At 40.0% G+C, this 12587-nt stretch overlaps 1 protein-coding gene across 2 annotated transcripts in view; it reads left to right on the forward strand.

The window, feature by feature from the left end:
• The window catches only part of LOC126178807 (neurofibromin), a 474179-nt gene that overhangs the window by 332668 nt on the left and 128924 nt on the right, over window positions 1-12587 (forward strand). For both annotated transcript variants that reach the window (XM_049924560.1, XM_049924561.1), the window contains one exon: window positions 4080-4167. In XM_049924560.1, coding sequence (XP_049780517.1) covers window positions 4080-4167 — 88 coding nt within the window. The remainder of the gene's footprint in view (window positions 1-4079; window positions 4168-12587) is intronic.

The raw sequence follows: 12587 nt of genomic DNA on the forward strand, positions 1-12587 counted from the left end.
GGTTACTTGTGTGTCAATGATGATGAGAACAATACAACACCCAGTCCCTGAGCAGAGAAAATCTCTGACTCAGCCAGAAATTGAACCCAGGCACGCCATCTGGCATTCAGATGCACCGACCACTCAGCTAAGGGGGCTGACACTAATCATTCAATTTAGTACCCAATGCTTTCAATGTGTCATCATTTCTGTCATTGTTACTTTCTGGTAAATCAATGTCAATTACTTCGCTGTTTTTGTTTGTTTTGTCTTTAAAGATTCTCCAAATTTAGTTTGCTTTGTTGGTGGAGTGTTTCATTTTTTGTGCACATGTTCCTTCATCTTCTTCTTCTTCTTCTTCTCTCTCTCTCTCTCTCTCTCTCTCTCTCTCTCTCTCTCCCTCCCCCCCCCTCCCCCTCCCTCTCTTTTCACAACATACTGAAGAATTCTATTGTACTGGTAGTAATGAAATTTCAACACTGTTAATGGCTGTAATGGGTGTCCAAATGCAGTGACTTTTTCTGAGATACTCTGATGTTGTTTTGGATGTGATTTTATGATGGGGCATCTACTTTACACCTTCAGTCAATGATGTTAACTTATGGTGCAAAATCCCAGCAGGGCATTAATCATCATGGTGAAACATGAGTGTGCATGCAGTAATTAACTGTTGTTAGCTTGGCATGCTAATAACATTAAACTCAATAGAAAACAGATTGATTTGTTATAGGGACGCAACAAGTGAAGGAATGAGCTAATAGAATATGTGTACTTATGCCATTTGGTCATAATACCCCAATCACATATTATTATTACATGATCTGGGGTAATACTGTTTTAGCCTGTAACGAAATTACTACACAATGTACCTGAAGTTCATCCCTGTAAATGGTTTTCTTATGTTGTAATTACATTTATTTTCTCACAGTATCAATAAATATAACAAAATAGAGAACAGTTACCATGCCAAATAATTAGAAATGGAATGGAAATGCCGTGTGGCTAGGGCCTCCCGTTGGGTAGATTGTTTGCCGGGTGCAAGTCTTTCGAGTTGACGCCACTTTGGCAACTTGCGTGTCGATAATTAGTCCAAGATACTGGTGTCTGTGCATTTATTTTGTGATTTTTCTAAACAAGTAAGAAAAATAAAACCATATCCTCATTTCTTGTTAATACTAGAAGCATGGTATTGTTTGTATACCTAACACCTTGGCAGCAGTCATATTGACTGCGTTGGCAGAGCTACCAATATTTCTATTTCAGTTCATTGCCACATGGCAAAAAAACTTTGTTAATGAAGAGAACAATCAAATTGCACTCACAAGTTAGTTTCAGTTGTAGTTAACCTTTTTATTTGTGACTTGATTCATTTTTGGAGAAGAATGCTATACAGAGTAAAATTGTGATTTATCATGAGAATGAGTCCTGAACACAGCATCACTTTGAGAGTACTTTCATATTTTCCACATACAGGTTTTCTACAGATGTCTTTGTTCTTGCATTTTGACATTCTCCACTGCCTTCTGCATTTATTATTTGCCTGTTTGTCTTCATTATTTTACCACTGCTAATTGCAGGAAATACTCTTTGGCATCTGCTTTTCACATATTCATGTCTTAGTTCTTCTCTGAGATGCTACAGAAACTGCTTGTAGCTGATAACTTTCCCTGTAAATGCTATGTAAAGAATCCATGCATTTATTCCAGTGAAGTCTGACATATTGTATAAAACTTGTACTGACCATTTAAGTGAAACAGAATACTTTTTTGCCATCTGGTCCAGCATATCCATACAAAATTTTTCTTATAATAAAATTTGACAGTTTCTGGAAAACAATTTGCATCATTTCCAACTTCTACAGTTGAATGAAGTGTACTGAGAACAATGACATTTTCATTTTTCTATCCTTGATGAATGGACAAGATTGTGTCTTCCTGCTTCATCACAGTGGTTGAATGTAATGGTGCTTTCAACATTCTTACTGGTGTTTGTATCAGTCTTCTCAAATGGTTCACTGTACCAACTGGATTTGTATCTTCACTCTTCAATTTTGTAGCCAGATACAAACATGTGGAAAAGTTATTTGTTGTATTCCTTCCTCTTCTAAGGAATGAAATGGTCAGTGTTCATCCTTTCACAGGTATGGAAATCGGTTCAGAAGATATTTGGTATCTACATCCACAGCTAAACAAAAACTGATACCCATTTATCTGACTTGCTAACAGTGCAGTGTGTAAATTTGCAACTGGCCGTTGTGACCATGAGTTGTTCACGACTCATTATGCTTTGTCTCAAAATCTATTTCTTGACACTGTATTGTAGAAGAACTGTCATTTCCAGCTTTTTGTCCACAAGCTATCAAATTCTGTTCACCTGTGCGCGCTCACACACACACACACACACACACACACACACACACACACACACATATTCATGGACATACAAACTGCATTGAATGTACATAGCTCAGAAAGAGAATACTCCAGCTGTTGTCTCCAAGTTACTTATGGGCTTTTGTTATTGTACACAGCTTTATGTATTTTACCATCCTGTCACCCACAAACAGTTACCAAGAATTAACACAACTGTGAATTTCGATGTTTCTATTCACATGTAGTGTTCGTCTTTTGCTTGTAGTCTGTGCGGAGATACATCTCAACTACTTTTCTTTGATTCAGCACAGTCTGGAGTGTAATCATCATTGCTAGTTTCTACTTGTGTTTCAGTTTCACTTCCTTTCGATTCTTGCTCTGAAATGCACTGCAGATTTTCTAAGTATTCCATTACTTCCTTACATGAAAATTTACTTTTCTTTTTTTGTGAAGATGGTTCCCAACAGTTCGTAAATATTTAACAAAATGTCATAGTTCACCAAGATGAGCTGATAATAAACACTTCTTTATTAACCAGTTTCAGTCTTCGGCGCATCATCAGGTGTCAAAAGACACTTAAATGAGCTTAGATGGCAATTTAAAACCTATGTCACCAATTGGCATAAAAATCATCATAATCACTGTTGTCAAGTAGTAAAATATAGTACATTGCCAGTAATAAAATGTACACTGTCAGTCTTCCTTCTATATGTAGGATCTAGTTCTAATATTCTATGTAGAGGCATTCAGCACAATGGCGACTGCACATCTGATCGCTGTGATGCAGTAATCAGTTAAGAAGCTTTAGCATGCATTCTCACAGTCGTGCATTACAACTGAGCACTTGCTGTGCCTTCGGGCACCAATAAAGAAACATTAAATAGTCAAAATTACTACTGCTATGGTCCCTAGATACTGGTCTTGTACAAATGATTCACAGAGTTCTTGCCACAACAGATTTATATTCAGACTTGAGCTTTCAACAGCTTCTTCTGTCATCATTGTCAGAAGATTTCTGTAGGCTATCAGTTACTAGTTGGTCAAATTATGTCATGGAGACACCTCGAAATCATGGAATTTCTACCAGATATTATGTCGACGTCTGTGGCTAAAGAACATTGGTAGCAATGCTGATTTCATTAGATGATGGATGCTTGTTGATTTCTCTCTTGCTTTCACCATGAAGCGCCCATTTCCCTGCTCCACTAAGGGTGTCCCAGTTAAAGTTCCTGCTACATATTCCAATCTCAACACCTTTGATGACTGAATTCCAGTAGGTAGATGCATAGGATAATATTTTCATTTCATCAAACATAACTGTATGTTATACATATCTGACATGGTAAGAACTCTGTGAAGCCTTTATTAAGAATGACACCACAAAAAAGTAAATTGTAATAGTTACAGGTCAGTAATGTCTGCAGTGCAGTCTGGTTGCAAAAAAAATAAAAGTTACAAAATTCTGAAGCTTTACAAAAAGATGTTGTTATAGTCAGACAAAATTTCAGAGTGGTCAATTTGACCACTTCTTTAGCTGTATTGTTAATCCGTCTTTGAAAAAAAGTATTTTAGTTTGACTTTTTAAATAAACTAATTTATTTGTGGCAAATTCTAAAAGCAGTCATGTGATTGGGCTTGGGTGCCTCAGTGTTTAGGATAGAATGTAAAAATAAATACATTATAAAAGAAACATGTGGATTGAACCTTCTTTTTGAAAATCTGTTTCAGTCTTTGGAGCAGGTTATGATGTCTACAAGAGAGCCGTTGGAGTGGCATTTCAAGCAGCTAGATCATGCTGTTGGTCTCAGTTTCAAAGGTATTTTGCAGAACTGTTACCCTTCACTGATAGTTGTTTGTATTTTGCATTTATTTTTTTACAGCTTCCCTCTCACCATTGACATGAATGAAATTTTGTTTTTCCTTTGCTGGTATATACTGTGGAACAACAAATATCAACTTAACCTATTAAATATTTTGCTTACACGTATCTTTAAAGTAGTGTTGTTGTGCGTATTTTGTTCAAAAGAATAAATTAGAATACCAATGCTTCATCAAATTACTTGTTTTCAACAACTTATCACCAACAAAAATTCACCTGTCCATAGCTGAGAAATATGTGTAGTTTTAATGTTATAAGTTAACTTCCTTAAAAAGTTAACATTTTACCTATTCCGAGCTTTTTCCATTTAATGATTATTTTGATAGTAAAAGAAGAAATAAGATAAACAAAAAGAAATGATTTACCTTAATTTTTATTTTCACTTCCTTTTTCAGCTTACTATATCTGTTGTATTGATATGTTCCATTACCTTCATCACTATAACACAATCTTCATTCATAAGCCTACTGTCATTTCTTCCTTCCTGACACTCTTCCCATAGTATGTCATCTTCTGAGGCATCCATAGCATATGATATGCAGTAATTTTTCGTAATAGATTCACTTGAGATTCTGCCCCAGACAGAAAGGATCCACTGGTCCAGTATGGATACCGAGGGTCCTTTAACTTCCCCCTTGGAGTGAGAGCACGATCTCCTAGAAGAAGCCACTCGCTGTAAATCTGTTGCAGGTGGACCTTGAAAGATCAATTCTCAACATCCATTAATTTAAGTTGTGAGGTCATGTCGCCAGGAATTATTACCAGGTCTACATTGTTCTTTGCTATCAAATCCTGAACTTCCTCGGTGAGGTGTCCCCAAAATAATTCAGCACCAACATTTTACTTCTGTTAAGCAAAGAGCCTTGTATTCTATTCCAAATAACCTGCAAGCAATCTAGCATCAGATCATTTGTCATCCATCCCTTTTCGGCATCTAAAGATAAGCAATGCACACCATTTTTCGTTCATTATCATTTTCTTGCAAAGAATCACATTGGGAAGAGCTTCCTTCCATCTGCTAGCCAACTCAGCATTGCCATTATTCTGGACTTTTCATTGCCAGAGGTCCTTATATAGGAACACTTTTATTGTCCTTCTCATCAACAGTAACATTTGACATGATATCAAAATAAGCAGATGTTTAATCAACGATGTGCATATGACATAGCAAATAGTCAAGCCATTTGCTAAGATTGATTATATGACACTGATATGCAATAGTTTTTTGTCGTACACCATGGGAAGTCACTGAGATAGTGAAATTTTGCATCATAATGTAAGCCATTTCTCTTTGTTATCCTCACATACCAGCTAGTACTTGCTTTGAATTCCACAATGCACGCAGTTGAAAAATTGTTCTTTATTATCAGTGACATCACTTGAATAATTGTTGACTAATTGGAACACGTTCATAGCGTTTCTCTTTCATGCACTGAACAACCTGCTGCTCCAAATCATGAAGTCTTCTCTGCTTTGGTCTCCTGAAAGTCTAGTGTGCAAAACTGACATTCTTTAATTTATTCTTTATCTGACACCACCTATGGCTATTCACTTTGGTGACACCAAATTTTCTTCCTGCTACACAATTTTTTGTGGCCTCTGCTTCATGAATCGCTATTAATTTAAAATGAGTGTCACATAGTCTGTGTGAACCATTTGGGAACTGCAAACTTTTAGATTAGTGAGACCTGAGTTTCTCCTGGCATATACAATTTTCAAACAACTTACGGCAATTCAGCCAGGTAATGTTAACAGCAGGAGCACACCCCGCCGAAACATCAGTGGTCGCTGTTAATATTACCTGGCTGAATTCCCATAAGTTGTTTGAAAATTTCATATCAGTGTTTCTCAGCTGAGTCATGGCTGTAATTTGCCTCCATTATCAATTCCTACAATTTACAAGTCTTACACCACTGACAGTATAAGGATACTGAGTGAAAAATAAGTTGTCACGTAAGCTTCCTACAGCTGAATTGGCAGAAATCGTACAACTTCAGATTAACATCGTAGCCAATATTGAAAACCAGCAGTGCTGTAGGACAGAGGCAATTTTAAGGGCCCCACATAAGCAATCGAAATTGTGACATATTCGGAAATAAACAGCCAAATATTTTTGACAAGCAAGAATATGTCATTGCTGCTTGTGAGCTGTGTTATTAGTGTCCTGTGTAACCACAATTTGTGGAGGCATAGTACTGTTTATATATTAATTTTATACATTAACTTAATTTGTGTGGCCATATTGTCCATAGTTACTGTGTAAATACTGAAGGTATTTTAAATCCATCTATAAGAAAATGCATATTTTGCCAGCAAACATGTTTTATTGGAATAAAACATCATCAGTGGTCTGTAATGGAAGATATGTAAATGTGACTTGCTTTCCAGATCAGTATTTTATGTCCGATTTTCACTCACATCAGGAAACACTATTTGCTTGCATGCTTTAGGCGTATTCCTTTCTTTGGCACTGTTGATGCCAGCCTACCTTCAAACTAGGGAATGCGTCTACTCCCAAATTGCTTTGTGGTACTGCATTGTGTTGCATTTTACATCAGGAAGTGCATAGTTCTGGAAAGCAGTGTGGATTTAGGCTGAAATCAGCAGTGGCTAATGAAGGAATACCTTGAAAACATGCAAGCAGGTGCCATTTCCTGATGTGAGCAAAAATCAGACATAAAATACCATAAGTAAAATCAACATTTTTTGTAACAAACTGCTTTTTTGATCTGGAAAGCGAGCACCATTTATAATGTTTTGTTTCAATAAAACAAAACATATTTGGTAACAAAATACACATTTTTTGTAGTTGCAGAGAGAGAGAGATTTAAAATACCTTCAATATGAGACATTAACCATCATTATTTTAATCTTGTTGCATGCATAATGTTCTGTGATATGATTAGCTGATGAGATCAAGTGTCTTGTTCTGCAACCGACTGATAAAAGCAAAACAGGCAGCCACTACCTTGATGTCATTGCTCATGTAGCTAACAAGTGCCGTAGTTGAATGTTTTCATATTTACACTTGAATATTACGAAAATATGCAGTTTCAGTGATACACCACATTAAAGATTTATCCAAAAGACATTTTGTTTTGCTAAACTGGCAGAAGTGCTACTCTGGTATATAAAATCTTTACTTAATCGATTACATAATGTAATAATGGGGACCTCAGCAGCAGTTTTGTTGGTCCACAATAAGTTGGCGATTTCTGTGGTGGTTGTCGGGAATGCCAGGAGGCAAACATTGCCCTACATTACGACTGGAGGAGCGTGAGAGGAAGGCAGCATTGGCTGCTTGCTGCAGGACTGGCACCGTTACCTGTATCAATGTGCACAGTAAAACAGTATAACCCCGCTTTTACGTTCCCTGAATTAATGTTTTCCCACCGCTTACGACATTTTTTATTGGTCCCCTATGCCCACAATGGTTATTTGCACCTGATTTTGTGTCAACATATTTATGATTTTCCTGTGATTTATGCATTACAAAAAAAAATGTTTGTGGAGAAAAGGATGACACTGGCATGATGTTGGCCATCCGGTAGTGTTTACAAATGTTATGTGGTTAAGTTTCTTGACACCAGTGCACTGTACTCAGTGGATTTGAACCAGTAAATGTGTAAAAGTTGGAACAGTTCATGCCATATCTCCCGCTGCTGCCAAGCTCTACTTTTCTCGGTGGCTGATGGGAGTAACTAGGTTCGTTCGAATGAAGATATCATGACCAGTCACAACCATTTCCAAACTGTCTCTACTGTGCAAATGCAGTTTCATCATTTTTGTGATCATCATGACACATTGGTCAAACAATATTTAGTGTGTTTCGGAGTAAGGCCACTTGGAGCACTAGTTTACAGTATCATTCACTTTGCGTTGCTCAGATGTTTTTAATGTAAACACACGTATTTTATTCATGCTGAGCAAAACATGTTTCAAGAATTTATCCTCGTTGTTAAGTGCAATATGTATGTATTTTTTGTGATGTTACACAAACAACGTGAGTGATAGTTTGTGTGTGTGTGTGTGTGTGTGTGTGTGTGTGTGGTTTTCTACATAACTGATGAGGCACAGTACCAGATAACCTCAAAAAGACGATTACAGTGCAAGAGACACAGAATAACATATATTCAGACACCACACAAAATACTTATTTACATATTTGCACTTGACAACAAGAAAAAATTCTCTAAACGTGTCGTGCTAAGCATGAAAAAATACATAAAATAGTGCAGTATTTTATTACTTAAATAATGAATGACACCTGCAGGCTTACAGAAACATTGACTGTGACATATGAAATTGAGTCAAACGTTCCAGCTTCCCAGACAGTTGTCAGTTCCCGTTACATTAGCGGTTTTTATTTGATAATAAACCTTCATTAGATAATAAACAAGTCCCTGACAAGTCTTTTAATGCCTGTTATGTACATATATCATATATAAAATGCATGGGGGTATCTTAGATGTAACATTTATAGCTTAAAACATTATTTCCTACATTTTACATTTTCCTGTGTTTTACACCATTTCTCTGAAGTCCCTTGAAAAGCATAAAAGCGGGGTTTCACTTATTTCACATCTAGAGACCGCTTAACATTGTAATTGGATAAATTCAGTAACTGATAAACTGAAAGAAGAGTCAGGCAACAAGATTCCTTACCACCATAACTATTCTCAGCATATCTATAACATATTTTCAAGTCCCTAATCTGGAAAAAAGAAGAAAGAGTTCATATTAACCATCTCCATTTCTCTGATGTCATTATATTGTTTGGCTTTAATACACATAAACGTCAACAATGAATGGAATACATTTAGTTGGGAAGCGGGCCTAAGAATCAGTTTTGGTAAATCTACAAATCTAATGTCAACACATCAGAAAGATAACAATACAGATTAGCAGTGATGTTATAGAAACAGTTGATGATATTTTGTGTTGGATTCTGCTACAAACACAATGATTGGATGGAGAGGAAAAGAAGAAAACAGAGGAGTGAAAGTGGCCAGAAATATTTTTCAGCAATGGAAATTCCTGTATGGAATAACAATATGAATTATAATACAGTGCCACTCACCACATAGAGAAGGCATTGAGCAGCAGACATGCATATTTAAAAGTAGACTGTTGGATTAGCTATCGAATAGAGTCCCTTGTCATACACTCCTGGAAATTGAAATAAGAACACCGTGAATTCATTGTCCCAGGAAGGGGAAACTTTATTGACACATTCCTGGGGTCAGATACATCACATGATCACACTGACAGAACCACAGGCACATAGACACAGGCAACAGAGCATGCACAATGTCGGCACTAGTACAGTGTATATCCACCTTTCGCAGCAATGCAGGCTGCTATTCTCCCATGGAGACGATCGTAGAGATGCTGGATGTAGTCCTGTGGAACGGCTTGCCATGCCATTTCCACCTGGCGCCTCAGTTGGACCAGCGTTCGTGCTGGACGTGCAGACCGCATGAGACGACGCTTCATCCAGTCCCAAACATGCTCAGTGGGGGACAGATCCGGAGATCTTGCTGGCCAGGGTAGTTGACTTACACCTTCTAGAGCACGTTGGGTGGCACGGGATACATGCGGACGTGCATTGTCCTGTTGGAACAGCAAGTTCCCTTGCCGGTCTAGGAATGGTAGAATGATGGGTTCGATGACGGTTTGGATGTACCGTGCACTATTCAGTGTCCCCTCGACGATCACCAGTGGTGTACGGCCAGTGTAGGAGATTGCTCCCCACACCATGATGGGGTGTTGGCCCTGTGTGCCTCGGTCGTATGCAGTCCTGATTGTGGCGCTCACCTGCACGGCGCCAAACACGCATACGACCATCATTGGCACCAAGGCAGAAGCGACTCTCATCGCTGAAGACGACACGTCTCCATTCGTCCCTCCATTCACGCCTCTCGCGACACCACTGGAGGCGGGCTGCAAGATGTTGGGGTGTGAGCGGAAGACGGCCTAACGGTGTGCGGGACCGTAGCCCAGCTTCATGGAGACGGTAGCGAATGGTCCTCGCCGATACCCCAGGAGCAACAGTGTCCCTAATTTGCTGGGAAGTGGCGGTGCGGTCCCCTACGGCACTGCGTAGGATCCTACGGTCTTGGCGTGCATCCGTGCATCGCCGCGGTCCGGTCCCAGGTCGACGGGTACGTGCACCTTCCGCCGACCACTGGCGACAACATCGATGTACTGTGGAGACCTCACACCCCACGTGTTGAGCAATTCGGCGGTATGTCCACCCGGCCTCCCGCATGCCCACTATATGCCCTCGCTCAAAGTCCGTCAACTGCACATACGGTTCACGTCCACGCTGTTGCGGCATGCTACCAGTGTTAAAGACTGCGATGGAGCTCCGTATGCCATGGCAAACTGGCTGACACTGGCGGCGGCGGTGCACAAATCCTGCGCAGCTAGCGCCATTCGACGGCCAACACCGCGGTTCCTGGTGTGTCCGCTGTGCCGTGCGTGTGATCATTGCTTGTACAGCCCTCTCGCAGTGTCCGGAGCAAGTATGGTGGGTCTGACACACCGGTGTCAATGTGTTCTTTTTTCCATTTCCAGGAGTGTATAAAGAAATACATACATGCACAACTCTCACATACTTGGCCACAGTTGTCTCTGTGTGCTATAGCTGTCATGAGTAGTGATCTCAGCTTCAGGGTGGGGGGGGGGGGGGTGGCTGGCGGCTGGTAGAAGTACAGAACATGTGTGAGGCAGGAAGGGGGAGGGTTGACAGGGTAGGAGTGGAGAAAAGTGCTGCCTGTGGTAGTGTGCATAGTTATGATAGATATGGTAGCTGCTGGGTGTACTGTCAGGAGGCTGTACTGGAATTGGGGGGGGGGGGGGGGGGGTGAAAAGGACTATGTGGGTATAGGGGTATAGTACAGATAGAAGGCATGTATGGGACTGGAATGGGAGCACGGAAGGATTAGAGTAAGGTGGACAACAGGGACTAGCGAAGATTGAGGCCACAGGGGTTACAGGAACAATGCATATTTTGCAGTGAGAGTTCCCACCTGTTCAGTTCAGAAAAGCTGAGGAGATTCCAGGTGGCACAGGCTGTAAAGCAATCACTGAAACTGGGTACACTGTATTGCACAATATGCTCGACAGCTGGGTTGCACAGCTATTTCTTGATCACATGTTGGCAGTGGCCTTTTATGCAGACAGACAGCTTGTTAGCCACACCCACATAGAATGCTGCACAGTTTTTGCAGCTAAGTTGGTAGTTGTATGCCTACTTTCACAGGGACCCTACACTCGATCGGGCAGGAAATGCTTGTGACAGGACTGGAGTAGGTGGTAGTGATAGCATGCGTGGGACAGGATTGCATCTAGGTCTTTCAAAGGGATATGAGCCGTGGGGTAAGGGGTTAAGAGCAGGGATGGAAAAGTACAGAGTGCTAGTTGGATGGGTAGCAGGACACTACTGTGGAAGGGGTGTGGATGATATTTCTCATTTCCTGGCATGAGAAGTAATTTACACATTAGCAGAGAATGTGATTCAGTTGCTCCAATCCTAGATGGTGCTGAGTCACTAAGGGGCTTCTCCTTTGTGGCTGGTCAGTGGATACTTGGAGAATGGTGTGTGACTGGGTCACAAGGTGTGTGATGTCAGTTTCTGGATGAGGTTTGGAGGGTAACATTGGTCTGTAAAGGCCTCAGTGAGACCTTTGGCATATTTACAGAGGGGCTCAGAGTCAACCCATAATTAATACTGAATGCTGCCTCACTCATTTTACGCATCTGTCTAACCGTGATTCAGCTCCACTTCCCCCCAATCATGCCCTGATAACATTCCAGGATTGAGAGATGGACTTTTACTGTGAAAATCTTTCAAAAGCGTAGGGTTGCTGAGCAAGCAATAGAGACATACATGTTGGCAGGAAAAATCTGGCGTGGAATCATAATTATGATTGTAATTGGGGAGGACAAGTAAATGGGCAAGTGGGTGATCAACAGTTCAAGAAACTTACACTAGACTGTTGCTAATCCAGCCATTCCTTGCACATATGGGTGCCAAATTAGCAGAAGTTATAGATTATTGGAGTATCTTACATTTAGTGTAAACACGTGGTGATTATACTGTATTAAATCCAAAGATACATTCATTTTCATAGAATAGTTAGTGCTTAAGTGTGTACAAATACAGTAGCATTACTCACTATGAAACTTGTTCCAAATTTTTAGTTGTCACAATGATGACATGCAATGGCAGTATGCTTTTCACGCAATGGCTTTCTAGACATTACAATGGTACTGCATGTTTCTGATTGTTGTATAATGTACTCCAGGAAGATGTTGTAGCTTCAGCACTAGCAGTGTGGAATATCTTCATG

The sequence above is a fragment of the Schistocerca cancellata genome, chromosome 1 (genome assembly GCF_023864275.1).
Source record: "Schistocerca cancellata isolate TAMUIC-IGC-003103 chromosome 1, iqSchCanc2.1, whole genome shotgun sequence".
Classification (NCBI taxonomy): Eukaryota; Metazoa; Arthropoda; class Insecta; order Orthoptera; family Acrididae; genus Schistocerca; species Schistocerca cancellata.